Genomic DNA, 24,122 nt, shown 5'->3' with positions numbered 1-24,122 from the left:
TCGACTCCATGTTGAGTGGTAAGGTGGTTCAAGAACTGCATTTTGGGAGTACTGAAAAAAGTAGCTAGGTCTGAGGAGGTGCTTGAACTGCAAGAAGCTCTCTGACGCTGTCATGTATCAGCATTCATGGCTCCTGTGGAAGAAAAATCAAATGTCAAGTGAACTGGTGGGAGTCAAGGAGCCTGCTGTTGGTAGGGAGGTAAGGAAGAAGATGACTTCTTGTGATACTAAGGAGAGACTGAGAGCCAGTGGGAGAAATGGGGACGAGGTGAGAAGATGAGATAGATAATCATGAGAAAACAAAAGACTTCAGCAGAGAAGAATATCCTGGAAGAAATGGGATCTGATAACTAATCAGATAGAAGAAACAGAGGAGGAAGAGGGAGAACTGTCTGCAAGGAAGCAATGTGCAGCAGGAGAGTAGGAACCAGCTGAATAAAGAACAAGGGGAGGGAGCTTGGGACTGAGCAAGGAGCTTGGGTCACAGACACCAAAGCAGATGAAGAACATGTTGTATGCGATATACTGAGGGTGAAAAAGATAAATCAATCAAGACAGGAACTGTGGGAGTACTGGCACTGGGTGGTAAAGAAATGGAAGCTTGAAGTTATGGGGAAAATACTAAGAATGAAGTGAAATCTGGGGAGATGAAGCTGTGTGTGCAGTATCACAAAACGGAGCTGCCCAAAGAGGGAGGTTGCACTCCTGTCATGGTTCTGCCACTCCTCTGCTTTCCATCTTTAGTGCTGCTTGAGCTCTTCCACAAGGCAGCTCAGAAGCAGAAGCTCAGAAGCAGTAGAAGCCTGTTGAGCAGCCAGCAGATTGAATCATCTCACAAAGGGGTCTTGGGAGAGCAAGCTACTGGAACTGGGGGGATGTGTTAATGGGGGGAGTACTGTGACCTTCCCCACGTGGCAGTAGTGAGGTGTGGAATCTCCTGACAGATGAGAACTGCATAGGTGAAGAGAAGCAATTTGAAGCAAGGAGCCTGCTGCAGTGGAGAGGCAGGACTGAAGCAGTAACAGTTTGGGAAGAAGGGGTCAAGTCTTAGTGGGAGAAGTTGTCAGAGGAGTCAGCCTGTTAGAAATGTTTCTTCTCAAAATGCTGAGAGGATCCATGATTTTTTCAGTCTCACCATTTAGTGCTGTCAGCAAAAATTTGTAAAAGCCAGAGGAAAGGTGCAGGTTTGTATGGCAATAGTACATTAACGTCCATTAGTAAAAGTGGAAGAGGTTTTTGCAGTAGGCCTAAAGGCTCTGATTCTGCTGGTAAGTCTTGATATAATTTGAGCATGGTGGAACTTCTCCCTTATTTAAAGGCATAGGAAATTATACATATAGGAAAGTAATGCTTTCTTAAAGCTGTAAAATAAACAAAAAAATATGAAACGTAAGTACAGTCTTAATTTGTTGCATTTACAGATATGCACCATTATCTTTTTTTAGTTAGTGTCTCTACTTTACCCAGCATAAAGAATGAACAGTATTAAAAGGCTTCATGAATATGTTGTTTCTCATCATAATGCTGTGTCTTACTGTGCCCTATTCAAATCCTGATCTGAGTAACTGTTAATTTCCATAAGCACTCTGAGTGATCTCCTGTAGTAAGATACTTTGTTTCATACATACATCAAATGTTCACTTTTCTGCATACAGAGAACTGAAGGATGAGAGTTTTAAAAAAAGCAAAACAAAACAACAATCCCCCCCAACCCCACTTAGCTGGACACATTTGTGATTATTAACCTGGCAAAACACAATGCCATATTATGTTTTTCTGTACCAATCTGTAAATAAGACCGTAGGAGTTGAGTAACTGAGTAAAACACTGCTGAAGAATGTTGTGGAATGTATGGGCTAAGTCTGGCTTCATCCTGGGAGCTCTGCGGGGTCCAGAAGCAAAGCTTCTGTGTCCTCATTTTCCAGGGTGATGTTTATGTGCCTTTGGAATGACATTGTCTTTTCCCTCTGTGCACTTGCCCATCTTGCCCACTGTAGACGTGGACTGATTTGTAGGTGTGGTCCATCCTGTTCACTTAAAAAGATTATATGTAATATTTCTAATTTCATTCCATGGGTTACTGTTGAAATACTGTCTATTGTTTAACAGCTTTTGGTAGATTTTTGGTGGGGTATTTTGGGTTCTGTTTTTTGGGGTAGGGGTGGGGTGTTTTTGGTGGATGAAATGCAAACAAGTGCAGTGCAGGAATTTTATAGATCATTCTGATACTCAGATGAGATGCAATAATATTGACAGTCTGTGTCACTGGTAATATCAAAAATGCTTGTATAATTGAAAATTTTAACTTTTTATATCTGTAAGTATGAAGCTTTAGATACCTGGATATTTCTCCTAAAATGTCTTATTGGAGCACTCCATTTACTTGTTTAAACACAATATCAAATTAGCATAGCAGTGGAGTATTTGATATCCATTAAAAATGTAAAAAACCCAACAGGCATGACCAAAAAAAAAAAAAAAAAGAAAATGGCTGTGCCTCATGTTAATGCTGTTCTCTTTTACAGAGGCTTTCTGTTTTTGCATAAGAAGTTATAGTCTGGTTTGTATGATATATCAGGAGTTCCTGCTTAGCCAGTATGTATCATTTATTTCTCTGAATGAAGGTTTTATAAAATACTGGCTATCCATGATTGTTTGCCTAACTTAGCAAAGGGTTGACTACTTTCTTATTAAATGTAATCTATACATCAACATTAAATAGCAGGAGTGCCAAAGGGGACTGCAGAGTCCAAAGGCTAGTGCAGAAGCCACAGCTATTATATCTGGATATACTCTTGTCATAACTAAAATATTTATAGAAATAGGTTTGATATGGCTTTTGTGTGTAATCTTATAATGTGTTTTAATTCTGTTTTTTTGAGGCCATGGCTACAAAATCACCTTGATCGCTTTAAGTCTGCAGTGCAGGGCACCTTCCCCCAACTCTCTCAGCGTTCCTTGTGCTTGCCCTGATACTTGTATGGCTGCATAGAGAGCCAGGCTACGGAACTGATATAGCTTAAAAATTAAAAAAATATCTTTCTTCTGTTTGGCTTCCAATAGATCAGTTTCCTTTCAGCAGCAACACAGCAGCACAGATTTAAGTTGGATTAAAGTTAGCATGTAACCATGACTTGACCTCTCATCCAAGTATACCAGTGGGTGTGGGAAATAGCTTTTTTTCTGGGGTTTGCTCTATTTCTGGTTTCCTTTCATCCCTTGAAAGAATGGCTCATATCTGAGGGTGGCCATTTAGACACAAAGGGCCAAATTCAGCAAAGCAGATGCTGGAGGTATGATGTCCCATACAGCATATCTGTTCTGTCAATTTTCTGAAATTTCTCTGTGCTAGGAAGAGTTTTTTGCTTATGAGTTCCATTGCTGAGAATTTATGTACTGGCTTCCTTGAGCAATTTTCATCTTAGCTTTTATTTGGCCATAACTCTCAAGCAAACAATGTACCAGCATCTGGGTGCAGATGACCTGATATAGCCTCTGCAAATGTCAAGTTGTTGTTGTATACCAGAAAAACTTAATAAATCTTTTTCTACCATCTTTAATTTGCATTAGCATAATTAGAAGATGGATTTGACTTTAGGACTCCCCCCCTCCCCCCTTTTTTTTTTTCTCCTTATTGCAACAGGCTAGGCAAGTTCTTATTTGCATCTGTAAAATATGCTTGGGAAAGATGAAAATGATCTTTGCCTGAAGTGCAGTGCTCACAAATGCTCTCAGCTTCCAGACAGACCTATTTTATGTAAAAAATTTAAAGTTAGGTAGCTATTTATTAATAAATATTACCAATTGGTATGCAAGCTGCCTATGAATTTTGTAAAAATTATTTCAAATGTTAAAATATTCCAATACTTAATATATAATGTTTTATATAGGATAAAGTAGAGATGGCTAAAATAGCAGCTCTCTTACTATGTTAATATGGCTTAGGAGTTAATGGACAGATTCTGCAAACACTGAGCTTAGGACCTGATGTTATATTACTGTGTCATGACATAAGTTGGATTAATTGTAGAAGGTGTTGCTGTTTGTTGTGTTTTCAGGATAGAGCTCTAAACGAGGTGTTCTGAAATCCCTTGCTTAAAATTGTGTGGTGTTTCTTTTTGTTTTCCCCTGCTGCAGGTGTGATGGACAGGTAGCAGAAGATTTCACTTTTGATATCAGGGAATCAGAATGACCGAGTGCTTCCTGCCTCCCACTAGCAGCCCCAGTGAACACCGTCGGGTAGAACACAGTGGGGGTCTTGCTCGTACTCCTAGCTCTGAAGAAATCAGTCCTACAAAATTCCCTGGATTGTACCGCACCGGTGAGCCTTCACCACCTCATGACAGCTTGCATGAGCCTCCAGATATAGTATCTGATGATGAAAAGGAGCATGGGAAGAAGAAAGGAAAATTTAAGAAGAAAGAAAAAAGAAGTGAGTAGGCAACTTCTCTTATTTCATGCTTATAATTTCTCTTTCTCTCTTTCTTTCTTTCTCAGAATTGCTTAATATTCCTAATGGCACTTGTTTAGGTGTGAAGGAAGTTAACTTGTACAAACAGGCTTTGTGCAATACCTGTTTCTCTTCCAAAAAACCCCACACCTTAACCAAAAAATGGATTTGTCTTTTGTTGCACAGGTACAGGTGCCAACCACGTGCCCAGAATTACTAATAAACATGTTTATCCAAAACCTTTAACAGTGCATTGGTAATTGCCTGGCATGGGGTTCTTCTAATCTCATTATCTGTTCACATTCTAAGTAGAGGTTTCCAAGTGTATTTCCAAATAGATGCTTTTTGAAATTGTAGCTGAGGTGCTAGCTAAAATAAAACTGTAAGTTTGACCTGAATTTTGTACTTTTAAATTTGGAAGTCATTTTCAACAGCTTTGACCCTTTTCCCTTATGTCTCCCATATTCAGAGTTTGCTGTTGTGTGCCATCTCAAGTTTTCATATGCACACTACATCATTATTTGAGGAGTAATGAAATCTGTGTCCTTTTTTTTCTCTAGCTTCTGAGTTTAGTCTGATCATGCAGTTTCCTCCAGCAGTGCCTAAGTATTATTGCAGTGTTCAAAAATATGCAAGCCAACATCAGGATCTGAATTTACTAGAACAGCTAGAGTAAAGGTTAGAAGAAAGTAAAGCTTTGACTATAGAATCCATTCTTTGTCACTGTATCAGTGTCCAGAGTGGAAGCTTTCATTTAAAAAGCATACCCCTCCTCCAAAACAGCAGAAGAGAAATCTTACTTTCTGCATTTAGATTTGTGCAGAAAATTTTGGAAATGTGAAACAGTTTTTATTCAATAGTTTTTCTACATATTCTGAAAGAACAAAGCACCTGGAAATACTAAGCTGATACTGAGCACTCTCAGTACCAGAAAGGTCCTTACTGTCCAAGTCTCTGAAACGTAAATATCACAGTCCAAATGTTAGTACTTTTTAAACTGATATTTGTTTTAGCAAAATCTTGAAATAATGTTCATCTTCTACAATGCCTGTATCTCTGATGCCTGGAAGTTCTGGATGCCAGTGTACCTTGCCACTTCTTATATGTGAAATCTGGAAGATCAAAAACAACAAGACGGCACACAATATTCTGGCATGTTAGGATGAATATGGTGACTATTTGTAATATGCATGCACATATTTAAATAATTACTCTTTAAGAATTTGCTGCCACTGCACTGCTTTTAATCAAACCTATTTCCTGGAATGCAGGATTTGTTTCTACCACAGTTTAGAAGGACTATTGTTATTAATTAAAGACTGTGTGCATAAAGGATACTGTAACTCAAACATATATTATCCTCCAGGTAAAACCAACAGTTTAAATTCATGCAGGTTTTAAGAAAACTGATTCTTTAGGTTTTTCCTAATGTAAACAACATTAACCTAATACAGAATATTGGATTGGTGATGAAAATTCATGATTGATTGTATGGGTCTAAATTCAAGCTATTAGTAGCTGGTTTTTTCTTCTTTGCAAATCAGCTTTCTGTTACAACTCTGGATTAGACACCTCTAAATTTGGAATTGTTAGAGGTCGGCATTATATGTAGTGTGGGTTTCTTTGGGGTGTAATTCTGCGTGTCTCATGGTGATAGTCTAACTGAAGGCTGAATAGGAAAAATGCTTCTTCAGCAAATATGTGCAGGTCTGTGCACATTAGCACTGTAACAGCTTTCTTCCACAAGTAGTTACAGCACATTTTATAGCTGATATAAAGCAACTTTTGTTACTTAAAAGAAGCTTTAAAGGTACGCAAAATCCTCAAAAATGCACAATGTAGGAAGAATCTCTCTTGCAGAGAGAATTTGTAATATAAAAAGCATTCAGCATTTCTTAGCTCTAATGTAAGTATGTCATAATTATGGTCAGGTATGAGGGTAAGTTACATACAAAGCTTTCAGTCTCTCTTGTACAGTCCAAAAATGGTCATTATTGTAAATATACCCTGAACAGACGTTTTACTTATGTAAATTACAAGGGCTCTTTACAGTTGCTTAACATGGTTGATTTTAAGAGTTCCCCTTCCAGCTTTGCCTTTTGATATTCCTTCCGTACTTTTGCTTCTTCAGTTTCTTCCACCTTTTAAATTCTATTGCATGTGTTCAGATTGTTTCTTTTCCCTTTTCTGGCCAGCTACTTTGATTTTGGACAATACACAACCTGCTATGGTAATGTAATTTGGGGTTTAAACAAATATAATTGAACATTTCAATGAGAAAGACATGTGTTGATATTAATTTATGACAGAGTGAATGTTTGTTGAACTTACAATATTAGTGAATTAATGACAAGGTCATCTAAACTCCTGAATGTAACTTAATCCTACAAAGATTTTGGGGTGTTTTAATAATACTCTAAATATAAACTTCATAAATGCTTGAAGAAGAGGAGGGTATGTGGAGAGGGAAGGATAAACATCCCAAGGTTACTCATTTTAGTTTTTCAGGTAAATACTTTTTGCTGGAGTAATACACTCTTAGCTTCAGCATTATTACCTATTTCAAAAAAGCATTTTTGTATGCTAGCGAGGGGTCTTTTTTCCAGAGTTGATAATATAATCATTTGATATTTTTCATGTTAATGGCAAAAGCCTAATAATACACAGCAGTTATCCTGGGGGAAAAATTCTAAAAATTTTTTGGAGGTGATAGAAAATTAAATGGAATATTGTTTTTTCATGTGGAATAACAACTACTGGAAAGAAGTTTCAGCCACTGATTTCTGTTCTCCACTCCTCTGTGACAGCCTGAGTGTTGGTTAGCTGCAGAGTGAGTTAGAGTAGGAGATTTCTTAGGGGTTAAAATTAGTTTTCTTTTTACTGGGATAGTGTTAACTCAAATCTGTTTCGTGACTCAAAACAACCGAGCAAAATGCGAGCAAAAACAAATTTTCTTTTTTTTTAAGCAGTAATGTTTTATATGAGACAGTGACCAGAGTAACTGATTTTTTTAAAAAATTGTTAACCTTCTGTCAGTAATCACATGTTGATAAAGTCATAAAATATGTGGTTCCTTGCAAAAGAAAAAGGTTATAAGTAATACTTCAGAAGTACCCATTAGAATTTCTGTAGATAGAGGGTCTGTATGTAATAGACCTTACTCTGCTTATTCATTTTACTTCTGAGATTCATACCATTGGACAGGATGCGATCAATATGCAGCTAGGATTTCTTGTTTAGAATAATTTTTGTTTTCTTTACGTAATTCTTGGGAAAATGGAGAACTGGTTGAATTGTAAACTAAACTATCTTGTGAAAGGACAGCAGTATCATTGGTATGAACTCTTCCAAAATTTTCAGGAAATATTAAGACCAAATCCCTAATGTGTTGGGCAGGGGGTCCTATATGTTCTGTTGGGGTGTAGATGAGGGCTGAAATATTCCTACTGTTAGCTTGGAGACCTTCTCTGAACAATCTTTGGTCCAAATTGGGTGTTAACCTTTATCTTCTTCCTCCGAGTTGCGGTTCTAGTGATCTGCAACTCTCTGCTAGGTACCACCAGGTGGAAGATACCAGCCTATTCTCTTTTCTGCCATCGTAAGGGATTTTTCTCCAAAATAATTTCTGCTCAGGAATGTGGACATCCAGCAACCTTGCAAAAGCTCTAATAGTATTCCCAGCTTTTCCAGGTAGAGCAATGACATGATAAGTTGTCTCTGTGCTTATGATCCTTCATTTCTGTGCAGAGTGCTAATGGAGATGGATTCTACAGTAGTGGTGGATACTACATGTCTATAGCAGGAGGTCTGTTAGAAATTGTAAGGAGGCCATTGTCATCCTACAAAATAACCAAATAGCTGCTGTTGCAAACAAAACATTATTTTTACTAATCTGGTGTGTGGAGAAGCTCTGAATACAGTTTCCAGATCTACAGAATAAGAAGTTACTAGAATTTTCTACCCGTGATAAACATTAGAGGCCCTTCATATCAAGGTTTATCTTTCTGTGTTGCAATATCCTATTCTACTGGCAAATTACTATGTATATCTATATACTACTGTGTATATTTAGCAAAGTACCATTTGCAAACAGTTTAAAAGTCTGGCTTTCAGTGCCAGTAATTATTTTAAATCAAAATAAAGTAAGGCAAATTTCATGTTTCAGCTTCATTTGCTCTCCTTGCATAGCGTTGCGCAGTAATCTGAATGCAGAATTTGTTTGGGAGTGCTGTGCTCACATCAGTGAGTTGAATGTGTGTTAAAAGCAAACTGATCTAATTGAAAGTTGGATAGTAAGTGTCAGTAGCATCTGTAAGTTTGAAGTTTCTGTTAATAATAACAATACATCTTGTGGGTGAGGAGAGGAAATAGAAGCCATCTACCCAAGCTCACTGTGCATCCATGTGTGTCTTACCATTTTATTTAGTATATAAATGCCGTACCTATACCATTTATATAAATACCGTATGTATACCATTTTAGGTATACAAGTTGATGGCAATCCCTCTGACAAATTGAAATTAGATAGCTAATGATGCTAGCATTGCACATTGGTCTGTATAGTCATATTTGATCTACTAATTCTTCCATATGTAAAAGTGATCCATGTTTTCTTTCAGTGAATTAATTACAGATGCATGCAAATTTCCCCAGGGAGCCAAAATCAGATGTAGAGGTATAAATGACTTAAAAAACTCATCAGAGACCTGATGTGCAAAACGTATCTTGTGGTAGGTTTCATAAGTGGCAGTTCTACATAATGCAGCCCTTTGTGTTTACAATACATACTATAGCATGAATGTATAGCTTCATTGTAAGAGTGCAGAAGTATTCCCAAGTATGCAGACTGATAGAAACATTGGCCTCGCTGCATAACAAAGCTTTTAAGCCTGTAAGTTATATTTTTCCAGAGTAACACTGGAACTTTTTTTAAATTATTTTTAAAAGAGGTTTTAATAATTTTCATGAAGATAAGGGCTACACCTGCAGCATCACATTTAAAGTAACTGCAGTGAAGGCATGCTTGTGGAAGGTCTAAGAAAGCCTGAGCAAGGAACTGGCAAATAGTCCAGTCATTATGCTGGTGGAACTGGAATATTTATTCAATTAGTACTGGTCTCATATAGGTGCAGGAAAATGTCATTAACATCCATTAGAGTGATGGGAAGATGCAGACTTTTAGTATTAGAAGTCTTGAGGAAAAAGTGAGCAGAAATATCAGTTTACTAACAGTAGGTAATACTTCTTTCCACATTTAAAATTACCCGATTTGTCAAGTGCTTTCAATAATTTTTCTTCTGCATAAATTTAGGTTGTTTATATTTCAATATATTGTATCACTGGTGAAAGGGATACAGTAATTTTATTACCAGAAGTATGGTAAAGAAAATTGGGCTACTCTGAGACAGATACAAACCGCCTCTTGGTATGGGTGGGAGATTCTCTGTGAATCTGTAATTAGTATATATTTCTAAACTTTATTGACTTACATTACTGAGACAAATTAAAATAGGCTCGTTTTGTATTTAACTTGCTCCTTCATGTCTTCTCATGAAGTCAAGAAATACCAGTTCAGTAATGGGCTATTGCTGGTGTTACATTACCACAGGTCTAGAAAAGCACCAAGGTTGTGTTGCAACATGGAGTGTTGAGACGTAAGGCAGGTGCTCTGTTGGCGACACCGACCTCCTAACTTGGGTCCCCTGTGCTGACCCAGAGGACGTGCTGATGCTATTCCGTGGCAGGGTGGGGGGAACCCTACGCTGTTCAACTGGGAGCTGTTACAGCTACCCAGCAGGAAAGATTGAGGGCAGATTGTTCTGGGCTCTGGTGAAGGTTTAGCTTTCTGTTTGGAAATTACATCTGTGAACCCCATCTTGAAACTCAGTGCCAGCCCCATCTCATTCTCATAAAACATAATGGTGATGCGTGCTCCTCCTTTGTCCCATAGCTGGTGCATCAGTGGTTCTTTCTCTATCAGAGTGAAATTTTAATCCTTAGTTTATGCACTGCAGGTTTCCTTGCCCATTTCTGGGTTTATACAAAGAGTGAATGATGATATAGCCAGTAAACTGGGATGATGAGACCTGGTTGCTGGTCATCCTCCAGTTAACATTTACCCCATGCAACGCTACAGGCTTGGGGAAGAGTGGCTGGAAAGCTGCCCAGCAGAAAAGGACCTGGGGCTGTTGGTTGACAGCCGCCTGAATATGAGCCAGCAGTGTGCCGAGGTGGCCAAGAAGGCCAATAGCATCCTGGCTTGTATCAGAAATAGCGTGGCCAGCAGGACTAGGGAAGTGATCGTTCCCCTGTACTCGGCACTGGTAAGGCCACACCTCGAATACGGTGTTCACTTTTGGGCCCCTCACTACAAGAAGGACATTGAGGTGCTGGAGCGTGTCCAAAGGAGGGCAACGAAGCTGGTGAAGGGTCTGGAGCAGAAGTCTTTTGAGGAGCAGCTGAGGGAACTGGGGTTGTTTAGCCTGGAGAAAAGGAGGCTGAGGGGAGACCTTATCGCTCTCTACAACTACCTGAAAGGAGGTTGTAGAGAGGTGGGGGTTGGTCTCTTCTCCCAGGTAACAAGTGATAGGACAAGAGGAAATGGCCTCAAGTTGCACCAGGGGAGGTTTAGACTGGATATTAGGAAATTTTACTTCACTGAAAGGGTTGTCAAGCATTGGAACAGGCTGCCCAGGGAAGTGGTTGAGTCGCCATCCCTGGAGGTATTTAAAAGATGTTTGGATGAGGTGCTTAGGGACATGGTGTAGTGGTGGTCTTGGTAGTGTTAGGTTAACAGTTGGACTCGATGATCTTAAAGGTCTTTTCCAACCTATATGATTCTGTGATTTGCATTTTTATATTAAAATTTACTTGGACAGGAGCAGTGCTACGGTCTTTCTCCATCTTCTGTGAAAGTGCATGTTTGGTAGTCTTAGGGAAGAGTCCAGGATGGGAAGGGTGAGCTGGTCAAACAATTGTAATTATTCTATGGCAGTTCCATGCTTTAATACATGTATTATATTTATTTGACTATTAAAAGCTACCTTCCACAGAGCAGCCAAGGAGGCATCAAAATATAGACAGCTCCTTGGATGTGCTGAAATAATGCTGAGAAACTCTGCAGCTTAATATAGTTTAGAATTGGAAGAATAAAAGACTGAATGTCCCCTGGTTCTTCTGCACAAGATCTTTCACCTGTAAAAATTACAGCCTACAATCTCATCCGTGATGCTCTCTCTTATAATCTAAGGTGGTAATTTTCCACCACCCAAAACTAATCACGCAGGAAGAGCACTTGGCTGTCGGTGTGCTTCCTCACTTGGGCAGAGGCACTGCCTGTAGGTAGTGGAAGAGCCTCAAAGGATCTGTATAACGGGGGCTTCGTGTTGAAGCAAGAGCTTGCTGCCCACTGCCATGGAGGACCTGGCTGGTGCAAAGAGCATGTAAAACATCGTCTTTGTTGACCAGGTTTCAGGCTTACTTTTCTTATATGGGGTACTGTGTATGTAAAATCACGGTTAATTGACTTGGAAGTTATGTTGGTTTGTATGTTGTTGGGTTTGGTTGTGGGTTGTTTTTTTTGTTGGGTGTTTTTTTGTAATCCACCTTCAAAGATTTCCTTGTTCTTGCCTGAAGGATAGGCAGGGCTAGCTGCAGAGGTGTAGTTAGTAAAAGCACTGGTGCGCATTTTAGACGGCACTTGGTGTTTTGTGCTGAAACAGTGTACTCCGCCCATGGACTTGGTTGAAGCTCTTGAATATGCTTTTTAAGGCAAATATGCAACTTCACTGACAGGTATTGTGTTAGCGTTACTGGAATTGTTTTATTCGTCTAGTGGAAAAGTAAGTGTGCTTGCGCTTTTTTTTTTTTTTTTTACTTTTTTTGGTATTTTGTTTGGGGCTGTAACTTTATTAACTTCATACTTACCTTAAAATTCATAATGTTCTGGAAGGGGATTGGGGAGTTAAATGGCTGAAGCTTAGTTTGTTTTTAACAGAAGTTTGTTAGACTTATGTGTATGTAGTAGACGATCCTTAACAGCGACTCTTATACTGTTGATTACAGGAACATAGAGAAGTTGCCAGACAGTTGTTTTTATTTTGCATTTCCTTGACTATTAGATGGGAAACTAGCCCATAAGATGGACATTGCCATTATGAGTAAGTATATAAAGTATTAATTGTTTAGATTCTTCAGGAGCTGTGTGGCTTATCTTTGATGTGATTATGCAACCTTGATTTAATCCGTGTCCACTTAATTGTGTAATAACTAAAGAAGACCTTCTGAAGAGTCAGGCAGGCACTATTTTTTAATTCATGTTGCTGCTTCTCTCTCCTCCTTACATATTCCTTCTTGTTCTCTCCCTGTTACATATGCTATCTAGAAACTAAACAGACTTTAACAGCTGTCCTCTTGCCTTCTCTTCCTTTGCCTAATAGCGGAAGGTTATGCTGCATTTCAAGAGGACAGTTCTGGTGATGAAGCTGAAAGTCCTTCAAAGTTGAAGCGGTCCAAGGGAATACATGTCTTCAAGAAACCCAGCTTTTCCAAAAAAAAGGAAAAGGATTTTAAGATAAAAGAGAAACCCAAAGATGAAAAACACAAGGAAGACAAACATAAGGAAGATAAACATAAAGAGAAAAAGTCAAAAGATTTAACTGCAGCAGATGTTGTAAAACAGTGGAAAGAGAAGAAGAAAAAGAAAAAGCCAATTCAGGAGACAGAGATACCTCAAGTGGATGTTCCAAGTCATAGACCCGTGTTTGGCATTCCTTTATCTGATGCAGTAGACAGGACCATGATGTATGATGGCATCCGCCTGCCAGCAGTTTTCCGTGAATGTATAGATTACGTAGAGAAGTATGGCATGAAATGTGAAGGCATCTACAGAGTTTCAGGTACTCTGGGCACACTGACGTGCAGGTTCCTAAGGTCTTTACTTGCAATTTTCTTATTATTTTACCATATTCAACACCTAGAGACTCTGTTTATAGCTGCATTAATTTTAATTATCCAAAAGACAATCAGGTAGCTAAAGTTAAGCAAACCCGTAATTCTGAAGTACCAGAAAAGTTGCTAATATGGTGGCACCGCTTAATGGTAGTAAAAATACACTTGTTTTGCCCTTTTTTGATAGGATGGTAACGATGAACAAAATGTGTTGGTATGGCCAGCTTGTATTTTTTTCCTTGTGTATTAGAAATACAATGGTAGTTGATTGCAAAAGCAAAGATGAGATATAACCATTTTATTACTTAAGCTTCCCATCAAGTTGCTTTTTCCAATTATTTCCATTGTATGGGGTTTTTTTTCTTAAAAACTTCTTTTCTTTGAGCAAATACACTAGTAAGCAGAAAATACAAGTTTCACTATTTAAGCTTAGCAACAGCAGGCTAATTAACCATGGTAGTTGCGTAACACCAGCTTACATAAATGAAACATTGGTTTTGGTCACGTTAAACAAAACAGTCCCTTTATTTGTGAACTGCATCTGCAATGTAACTTGTGTAAGTACTTCTGTGGGTATGTTTAAGGGAGCAAGAACAAGCAAGAAAAGGAATTTGAGGAAACACCTTTGAAACAAGTTGCCTAGCACTGTAAAACAGTAATCAAATGATTTTAAAGGCTTCATTAAGCTGTCTTCATGCTGTCGATCTGCATGGTATTTGGTAGGCATGCATAAATACGACAGCAGCTTAAGCACTTTCTTCGTCTTACCTATTGGAACGTTCTAGTCATGTGTTTTTTCAAGACACGATGTGTTGGGATTTTTCACAGAAGAAGGTGTGTTTTCCATAAATCATTTTTGATGTTTGTACTTTCTAGGTGTTCTCCAGTGCAATAGCACCCTCTTGTGTGTGTAAGATTGTTTAAATTGAGAGCTTGGAGAGACAGTTGCAGTGGCTTAACAACCTACCACCCACTGTGATGACTAACTTACTTGGACATACATTGGAGTATATTTTACCTGGCATTTACCATGGGCTGAGTGCACCCAGTTTTGCTTATTGCGTACGAGCCAAGCCATGGCAGCGCATTAAGTCGGTGTAACTGAAGTGGGTGTTTGAGCTTTACAAATGAAATTTCCCTGAGTTTGGGAAGATTGGAATGTCACTGAGTTATAAAAACACCTTACAGAAAATCTTGGCTGGGTTGAATAATTATGTGAACACACTTTTATTCATGCAGTGCCTCAAATCAAGAATCCTGTGTGAGATTCCTCCGCTGAGGAGGGCCAGCTGGAAATCTGGAAACTAAAAAGTGTGGGTTTTGTTTTGACAGAAGAAAGTTGTTAGAGGTAGAACTTGTTGCACAATATTTTGGTCGATAACAAATTTGCTGCTTGGCTTAGGGCTGTATAATTGAACAGCCTGAAAGACACTGAATGCAAACACACAATTGATCTTATGTTCCCCTACCCTTCCTCACCCTATTTTATGTTCCTTGATGTGAGGGAATGCTGGCGCCAGTTCTGATTCAGAGGTTCGGCAGTGCTGTGGTTTTGCTTCATAGTAGTAATCAGTGCTTTTAGAAGCAGTGGTCACATAATTTTGAGTCATGGTTTTAACTTTGTTACACGTGGATAGCTTCTAAACGGTATCCCTCAATTAGCTTAAATAGTAAGGAGAGGTGAAATAAATGCCATCTCAAAAAAAAAAAAAAGTTTAAATATAACTATTATCTGTTTACAGTTGAAGATTTCTCTTAATTCTTGATCTAAATATTTTAAGGAATAAAATCAAAAGTTGATGAGCTAAAAGCAGCCTATGATCGAGAAGAATCTCCCAACCTGGAAGAATACGAGCCCAATACAGTAGCCAGCTTGCTGAAACAGTACCTACGAGAACTGCCTGAAAATTTGCTTACCAAAGAGCTAATGCCCCGCTTTGAAGATGCTTGTGGAAAGAGCACAGAAGCTGAGAAAGTTCAGGAGTGCCAGAGGTTGCTGAAAGAGTTGCCAGAGTGTAACCATCTCCTAATTTCTTGGCTGATTGTGCATATGGACCATGTTATTGCAAAGGAACTGGAAACAAAAATGAGCATCCAGAATATTTCTATCGTGCTCAGCCCTACTGTCCAGGTACGTGCATCACACAGCAAGTGTTAGAGCAGAACTGCAGCCCAAGAAAGACTTCTTTGTAGGAATTCTCTTGCAGGTGGGAATCAGGTATTGTCTGACACAGTTAAGCTAAAGCACAACTTCTCTTTATACCTTGGGAACCTAAAATGCTGGGAAAGGGGGAACAAGACTTTCTGAGTGTGCGCTTGCATACTATGGTTATGATATTTGGGTGGTTATGAGAGTATTACAAGACTGCTGTCAGGGTTTTAATTCTGTTGTGAACAGAAGTAACTTAATGTTGAATTCGTCCAATAATTCATGCAGATACACAATTTCTGTGGACTTGTGACTCAATGGTAACTTAGTAAAGACTATATTGTTGCTTAATTTTAATATCAAGCCAACGAACCCTGTCCTGCAAATAGATCTTCCTGGTGCAGTAATGACTTGGTTATAATGGCTTTGGTGTCTGCAGTCAAATTGCTGGGGAAAACAACTGACTTAGTTTTCCAGTAAGATTTTGTGGTTTCTGGATTGATTAATTTCTTAATAAACATCTTGGAAGTATTTAATTTAAATACAGCTCAGAATTAGTCCTGTGCATAATGGAAACATGGCATTATTGCGTGTGGGTCCTCTAGAAGAAAACCCACACTTGAGAAAAGCTTGGCTTTATAATTAAGAGTCTAGGTGGAAGCCCAGTAGCAAAAGGGCTGGGTATTATTCTGGCTAGTTTGCTGTGCCAGACACTTTCTAGCTAACAAAAGAAGTAACAATTAATGTAAAACAATGCAGGCCCAATCATGTTTTGCTGTTAAGTAGATTTTAGCAATTAAAATGCGGGTAGTGACAGAACGCTAATCTTTCTTTCAGGATAAATTTTTGAATTCTAATGGACGATACAGTGTCAAAATAAATACTTGCTTCTGTCTCATGTTAGAACAAGGAATAGTGTAGCAGCTCCTTTCAAACTAGTTTTTCTACTATATTAAATCATCTGACTGAGAAGTTGTAGAAAATACTTAGAGGCTGGGGGAGGGGAGAGAAGGTAGCCAGCAAGCAGCCATAGCGCAGTATGGTTGGTGTTCCCTCTTACCTGTTGCTATCAGTAACTACCTTTACATGAGTAAAAAGAAAGATTTAATACATTTCTGTATCTACCTGTGATGGAAATAATTGTGGTAGGTTAAGGCGTGTGAAAATTCTGAGTTTAGCATGAAAATGCATCAGATAAATACACAGGTAAGAGAGACAGTGAAGTGATTCCTTGAGGCTAGCACTGGGTCATTTAAAGTACCATTTTTAATCCAGGTTTTAGTCTCTTAGGACAAACTAACAAACATGACTACGACTCACAGAAGGACATACTAAAGGCTGTCCTGTTTCTGGAGAAAGATGCTATGCCTCACAGATAAAGATTATGTGAATAAATCACCTTAACCAATATCTTGTCTGTCCTCTCTTTGCAGATCAGCAACCGTGTCCTGTATGTATTTTTTACACATGTTCAGGAGTTCTTTGGGAATGTGACCCTAAAGCAGGTGACAAAACCTCTTCGTTGGTCAAATATGGCAACAATGCCAGCACTTCCAGAAACACAAGAAAGCATCAAAGAAGAAATCAGGCGACAGGTTGGCAATTACTTCAGTGTTTTTGTGTTTATCTTTGCCCTGGCTTTTATACATTCAGTAGTAAATTCTCATAAGCTTGTAACTAACATACTCTTTTAATTGTGTCACAATTGTCCTGTCACTGGGGACCGCTGGAAAGAGATGGGTGATATTCTTGCCCATTTCATGTGTGGAAAGTTTCTTCGGTCTTGTGATGACTATAGCCGTGTCTTTTGTGGATTGCTTTGCTAAGTAGTTCAATACTTTTATGGTGGGCGGAAGGTTGGGAGAACATGCTGAAGAGCAATATTAAAGAAACCACACACTTTAACTAGTGCTCGATCACATGCTGAATGTATGTTACCACTTGGTGTTGGTTGACATGTCAAGCTTTGAAAACCAGAACTCCTAGCCTGTTGCCATGAAGCCAAAACAATTTTTCTTTTCAGTCTGCCCTGCTATGATATATTAAAGACACTAATTTCTTTGGCAATATTTCCAGGAGTTCCTACTGAACTGTTTACACAGGGACTTGCAGGCAGGGATAAAAGACTTATCCAAAGAAGAGAGACTCTGGGAGGTGCAAAGAATCTTAACAGCTCTTAAGAGGAAACTACGAGAAGCTAAGAGACAGGTGGGTAACTTTTCTATTTATTGGCCAAACATCTAAATAATGGATGAAACTTCTGTGGGGTATTTTTAACTATGGCAATTCTTCCTGAAGTTTCATGACTATTGCTTTTTCACTATTTACCCCCGTTTCTTGGGGAGCATCATTCAGCCTTATTGTTTAATCTTATAGTTGAAAATACCATAAATGTGAGGTGGGTCTACAAGCACAGTCTGAGGGGGTTCTTCTAATGTTCAGAGACTGTGACAAATGTAGAGGGTCAGTATTCTCTGGGTTACAATTTAGATTTAGAAAGGATGGGGGCCACTCAGGAATTTTATTACAAGTTCCTGTCTGTGCATTCAAGTTTTCATTCTGCTCTGAGTTTTAGCTTGCAAACCCTAAAGAGAAACATACTTTCTGGAATCAACTTTGCATAATTTCTGGTATTATTTTACATAAGTCCAGTTACAGAGCTCTGAAAGTATGAGAATAGAAATGTGTTTTTAGGGAAAACTGGGCAATTAATGAGCTCATATAGCTGTGTGAACTGGAAATGCTTGAGTTTTGCTCTTCCATGTATTTCCACGGAACGTATAGAGAGAGACACATAGTCGGGGTGCATGTATTTAACAGTGCTTTGAACGCTTCTGTGGGTCATTTCACCACTACTTTTTTGAAGTATAAGTTTAGTCTGTTACGCTTGTACCTAGGATGGTATTCTCTGGGTGGAGCAGGTATCTTTATTCTTATTATTCATACAACTTGGAACAAAATATCTGGGCATTCCCTAATTTGTGACAGTGCAAAGGCACCCAGTTAGATCAAACGACATTTCAACCATTTTACTGCATATTTTTTCATCTTAACTTTATGTGGCTGCGGAGTAATTGCATTGTCTCTAGTTAGCTGGCTCTTCCCAGGGACAGCAAGGTCTTCACACTCCTTCACAGATGTTGACAAAAAAAACCCCGTATGATTAAAAAGTTAGTGTTTGACAGAGCATGTATTCATTATATGCTTAAAACAGTGTGTCCTGGAGTACCAAGAGGAATTACTGGAAGACTCAAGGTTAACAAACTTCAGAAGCATTTTTCTTAAACTGTCATATGTCCCAGAGAAGGGACAGACCTTGCTGAAAATTTTCAAGACAACTGAGATGGTGATTCTAAATTTGGAAAATATGTTCAAAAAAATATTTTTTACAGTAAATAGAGTAATGGGGGAAACTGTCCTTTTAAACATTGTTCTCTTTCTCTGGCAGGAGTGTGAAACAAAGATTGCACAAGAAATTGCTAGCCTTTCAAAGGAGGATGTCTCCAAAGAAGAAATGAATGAGAACGAAGAAGTTATAAATATTCTGCTTGCACAGGTAGATGGCAGGCACTTACCTGTTTGTCTGCTGGTATTTTCTTGTTCCATAGCTTTCAGAAATATTAAAGACTCTCTTGTTCCTTCTAATGCAATGAGAAATTGAAAGCTTAAAGGGGTCTCTGTTGATTAAAATACAAGGCTTTGTTTTAATGGTAAATAAAGTAGGGAAGGAAAGCTGACTGCAGGAGTGAACCCAAAGCTGAGCAGACTCTTGTTAACAGCAGAAAGTAGACACTGTGCAACAACAGCAACAAAAAAAGTAGCCTTTGTTGTTAATGTACTTAGAAAGCACTTCCTAATCTAACCAGTTTTAATACTGTTAACTACTTTCCTGCTGATCAAAGGAAGCAAGGCAACTATTTTGGCTTTTTTGCCTTCCTTTGCTTCCCTCAGTAGCTTTGATCTTCTCTCCACTGTACTTTCCTCCTTATATTCATCTTCAAAGATGTATTTTAGAATTCAGTTTTTCTAGTTATTTTACTGGTTATCCAGAGCTTTCTGCTGTGATTTAAGGAAACAGGCAGCCAAACATGCCAGAATTCGGTGCGTTATCTCCACAACTATTCAGTACAGCGATTGTCTTGAGGATTCAGAACAGACATTGTTGGGTTTGAACTTACATTTGCTTTGAGGTCTTGATGAATCAGAGTTCAAAGGGAGCATGCGAACCACTTATGAAAGTATTTCAGAGAACAGCATCATCTCATCACTTCCCAGGGCACACTTATCGTATGTTCCTGTAGAACATAAAGTCAAGGCTTTAAGTGAACTAATTGATCATTGCAGGAGAATGAGATTTTAACAGAACAAGAAGAACTGGTGGCCATGGAGCAGTTTCTGCGGAGACAGATTGCCTCCGAGAAGGAAGAAATAGACCGCCTTCGAGCAGAAATAGCTGAAATACAAAGGTAAAAGGGAGACTGCTTACATCAGATCTCCTGCCAGGAGAGCACTCCTTGATTAAAAGTATATATGCTCTTCTGAAACAGTACTCTAAACTACACTTAAAAGCTTACCCTGCGAACATCACATTTGAAAGCCTCTTCTTTTTAGTGAAATCTCAGCAACTTCGGACCTTTCGGGATATTTTCTGTTAGTATAACGATGGAATTACGATCTAAAGGAAACTAGGCCCAGTGCACTAAAAAAATCCCCCTGGGAAATCACTGGCTTATTAAATTAAGCTTTGAAAGGAAATTCTGGGTTTGTTTTTAAAACCATTGCAGATTATTTAGTGGACGTAAGTTAACTCTTTTATGCTGCTGCAGTTCTGGCAAACTTGAAGAAGGGTTTAAATCCGAGTTTGTCGTTGCTCTTTCAGTCGCCAGCAGCATGGCCGAAGTGAAACCGAGGAATATTCTTCCGAGAGTGAAAGTGAGAGTGAAGATGAGGAGGAACTGCAGGTCATCCTGGAAGATTTGCAGCGACAGAATGAGGAACTGGAGGTAAGATTTGAGTCAGTATCAATTGGTACTCTTCTCCTTAGTGGTTTAGTCTGTGCAGAGATGTTTGCGCATGTGCAAAGTGGTGGTTTTGCATCTATTTGGCCTAGGCACGAAACCCACGCGGCTCTGTTTTTAAATCACTGTTGTGTGCAAGTCCACGTCGCTGTCTGGGTTAGCAGCAAAGCTTCATTGTGCAGTGCTAAGTGGCCCCCCTCCCTACAGCAATTCTTTGTCAGAAGGAGCCCTGACATTTGTTTCCCTTAAAAGATAAAGAACAATCACCTGAACCAAGCGATTCACGAGGAGCGAGAGGCCATCATAGAACTGCGAGTACAGCTTCGACTGCTGCAGCGAGCTAAATCAGAGCAGCAGGTGCAGGAAGAAGACGAGCCAGAAAAGCGCGGGGGTGTTTCTCAGCAGCAAAGAGACAGTGTCCTGGAGACAAAAGCAGCCAAAGAGCAGCCAAAAGCAAGCAAGGAGCAGCAAGTCAAGCCATCGCCAAGTAAAGACAGGAAAGAAACGCCAATTTGATCTGGCTCCTTGGATATGCATAAAATCAACTGAACTGTGCAAATTACTGTAATTTGAGTCAAACTGCACAAATTATTGCTGGCTGTGTACATTCTGTAAAGAAACTTTTCTTTTAAGCCCTGGAGACTTTTGTCTCTGACACTTGTGGCTTCTACTCATCAGACTCAGGTGAGTTTGGAGAGGCCAGAAGAGTTTTCCAGTTAGTATCAGATTATTTCAAGACTGGTTTCCTTCAGGTGATTTAAAATAATTCAGTAACAGTTTTATTTTTAAACCAAAATCATTATTTACATTCATTGGAGCAGAATTGCAAGAGCTCATTTTCTGCAAATAAACAAAACCCCACCCACACTTACTAATTATTTGCCTTGTGAATCTATTCATCCTCATTCACCATTATTTCTGCTTATTAACCTAGTCACTTCTTGCTTGTGCCTTTGATACCTTTCTGATGCAGATTATATACAAGGGAGCTTTAAATTTATTCTGGGTTGGCTGAAAAGTCGGGAGACTGTGGGGTATAGTGTTTACCTGACATGCCCTTAAGCTTCATTTTTGTTCTGAGATGTACTGAATAAATGTAAAAGCTTGAGAGATGTTATTTATGTCCCTGTATGATGGCAATGTTCATCAAGAGCTGTTCCATGTCTTTTAGCGATGTAGGTAACCCATTTACTCATTTATAAACCACCCTCATCGTACCTGTTTAAGACAGGCTGTGTTCACACTGCTGCCATACAGCCAAGAGCTTTTTCTTCATCCATGTTAAATGTTTCAGTCCCTTGGAGAAAGCCACCGACAGATGCTGCGGGCAGTGACGGGGATGGGTCATGTCACTTGGTAGATCTGCCTGACCAAGCAATACAGCATTTCCCTCTGCAGCAATGCAGGTCACTTGTGCTTTCCAAACGAGCCTGAAGAACGATGCCAGCGGGAGGCAGTGGGGGTTCAGCAACAGCCTTGTGGGTTTGTTGTTGTTGTGTAAAAAACCAACAAGCACCTGGGACTTGCTTTTGGTTTGGCTGTTTCACTGCTTCTACCTGCCAAAAGCCTCCAGCCAGGCTGGCATTTAAGGGCCATTTAATGTTTCAGATACACTCATGAGACTCGTCCATCCATTCATATATAGACAGCAAACTCCACAGAGTGCATATAGGCTATCATATTTTTTAATCTGGATATTTATTTTCAGCACCTGTTGGATGTGGTTGTATTCTTTATCTATTGCACTGTTGTGAATCATTGGCCATGATTTGATTTTGTACAAATAATGCTTTGATATGTTACAGAAAACAGCATAGTATTTTTTTAAGATTTGGAAAAAAGTTTATAAACACAGAAAATGTGGTCAGATGACAAATGTAAACTAAAGCATTCTCCCTTGCCTTCGTTACATACATTTTATATTTGCTGGCAATATTTAAACCTTTTGTTTGTTTAATTCACACTAATTCCTATTGAATTGTCATGGATTTTTCTAATGTTCTTCAGACAAATCTCTTAATATTGGTTAACTTTTATTTTGTTAGGCTTGTATTTATCAAGCAAATAAATTCAACAGCCCTTTGGAAGTAGTTTCTAATTTATCTGCTTCATAATGCAAAGGATAGTTATTCTTCTTGGGTAGCTGCCTGCAGTTGAGAAGTTTATATGAAAAATTAATTCAGGCTTTCTTAATAGCAGCTCCTCTGAAAGAACACTGTCTGCAGCTGAACGTCATAGAAAGCTTCCATAGCTTAGGTGAAGATCAAGTTTAATTTGATCAAATTAAAGATTTTAAGACTTTGCTTCTCTGTTACTACTAGAGATTTCAGTTGTGAAGGTAAAACACCATCCTATTTATTCACATCATGACTTCCAACACATGAACAGCGTTTCCTCCTGCAGCCTCACAACGCACTTGAAGTCTGTCACCACTGAAGTCTTAAATGGAGGTGGAACTGCTGCTCCTGCAGTAATATTATATAGCTATAAGCTATAATATAGCTGTTGCTATAAGTAACAAATATATCACCAGAAATTTAGTTTCAAAATGCCTGAAAGCTGTTTCTTTGAAATTTTCTTTCACATTCTTTCAAATGATACATCCAATGATAAACACAGTTACTGATAAAACTCCTGTACAGCCTGTAGTGAAAAATCCTAAGTGCGAGCCCATGCTGGCCAAAGCACTGAAGCACTGGTAGCACTGAAGCCTGGCAGCCCCTGGGAAGTCCCAGGGCAGATGGCTGAGGCAGCAACAGCCTCTAAGCCCTGCCTAGAACCAGCCCCTTGCAAGAGCACCGGGGGAGGCCATGCCCCAGCCCCCCTCCCCTGCCCTGCCCAGAGGCAGGTGGGGCAGGGACAAGGTGGCAGTTGCTCCTCCGGCCCCCATAACCTCCACGAAGGGGTCTGGCTGCCCCAAGTCCAGTAGCAGCAGCATTATCCCAACACCAGCGCTTGTGGTGCTTGTGGTGAAAAAGCCGTGCTAGCAGCAGGGATTTCAAAGACTGCATGCAGCAGTTGCAAATAATGAGCTAAAAAAGCCAAAGCTAATTTCCAATAAAGTGGAAAGCAATTACAATATGATAATCTGAGTGTGTTGCTCAGATCACTTTATAAGCTGCTTTATCAATCCAAAGTGCCTCACAATGAAATGGGTGAGCTGCAGCGCTCAGGCAATCGCCTCCCACAGTACAACAATGCCTGCACAGCAGGCTGCCTTCATGAAGTCCGTACAGGTCTTAAATAACCACTTCATCTAAATCAAAGTATTTTAAACACATTTACATTGACTTAAAATAAGACTTTTTCCAACAACATACAGCTCGTATGTGCCAAGTGCAGCAACAGAACCTCTGTCAGACCCCTTGGACAAAATACCAGGCTTACCTGCCATGAAATGAAGAAACAACAGGGCTGCAATGTTAATTCTAGTGTTCGGGACTTAACAGAACAGTTTGATGTGGCCCATCTGCCTTCCTCTGGAAAATCTAAATGTTTCCACCACAGAGCATTACTTCAGAGAAGGGGGGGATGACGGGACAGGGAACAACTACAT

The 24,122-nt window shown here is 39.2% G+C and overlaps 1 protein-coding gene across 4 annotated transcripts in view; it reads left to right on the top strand.

The window, feature by feature from the left end:
* The window catches only part of RALBP1 (ralA binding protein 1), a 36,951-nt gene extending 14,298 nt beyond the window's left edge, over positions 1-22,653 (top strand). For 3 of the 4 annotated variants that reach the window (XM_075494371.1, XM_075494372.1, XM_075494373.1), the window contains 9 exons: positions 4,138-4,432; positions 12,889-13,347; positions 15,181-15,530; positions 16,982-17,143; positions 17,625-17,756; positions 18,997-19,104; positions 19,893-20,014; positions 20,428-20,551; positions 20,819-22,652. In XM_075494371.1, coding sequence (XP_075350486.1) covers positions 4,189-4,432; positions 12,889-13,347; positions 15,181-15,530; positions 16,982-17,143; positions 17,625-17,756; positions 18,997-19,104; positions 19,893-20,014; positions 20,428-20,551; positions 20,819-21,082 — 1,965 coding nt within the window. In that variant the 5' untranslated portion in view covers positions 4,138-4,188 and the 3' untranslated portion in view covers positions 21,083-22,652. Of the gene's footprint in view, positions 1-4,137; positions 4,433-12,514; positions 12,610-12,888; positions 13,348-15,180; positions 15,531-16,981; positions 17,144-17,624; positions 17,757-18,996; positions 19,105-19,892; positions 20,015-20,427; positions 20,552-20,818 lie in introns of those variants that run through there. The other variant, XM_075494374.1, reaches the window with a different exon arrangement.
* Positions 22,654-24,122: the final 1,469 nt, after the last annotated feature.

The sequence above is a fragment of the Mycteria americana genome, chromosome 2, assembly GCF_035582795.1.
Source record: "Mycteria americana isolate JAX WOST 10 ecotype Jacksonville Zoo and Gardens chromosome 2, USCA_MyAme_1.0, whole genome shotgun sequence".
NCBI lineage: Eukaryota > Metazoa > Chordata > Aves > Ciconiiformes > Ciconiidae > Mycteria > Mycteria americana.
Note: the sequence above shows the minus strand (reverse complement) of the source record. Positions and strands in the feature narration are given on the sequence as shown.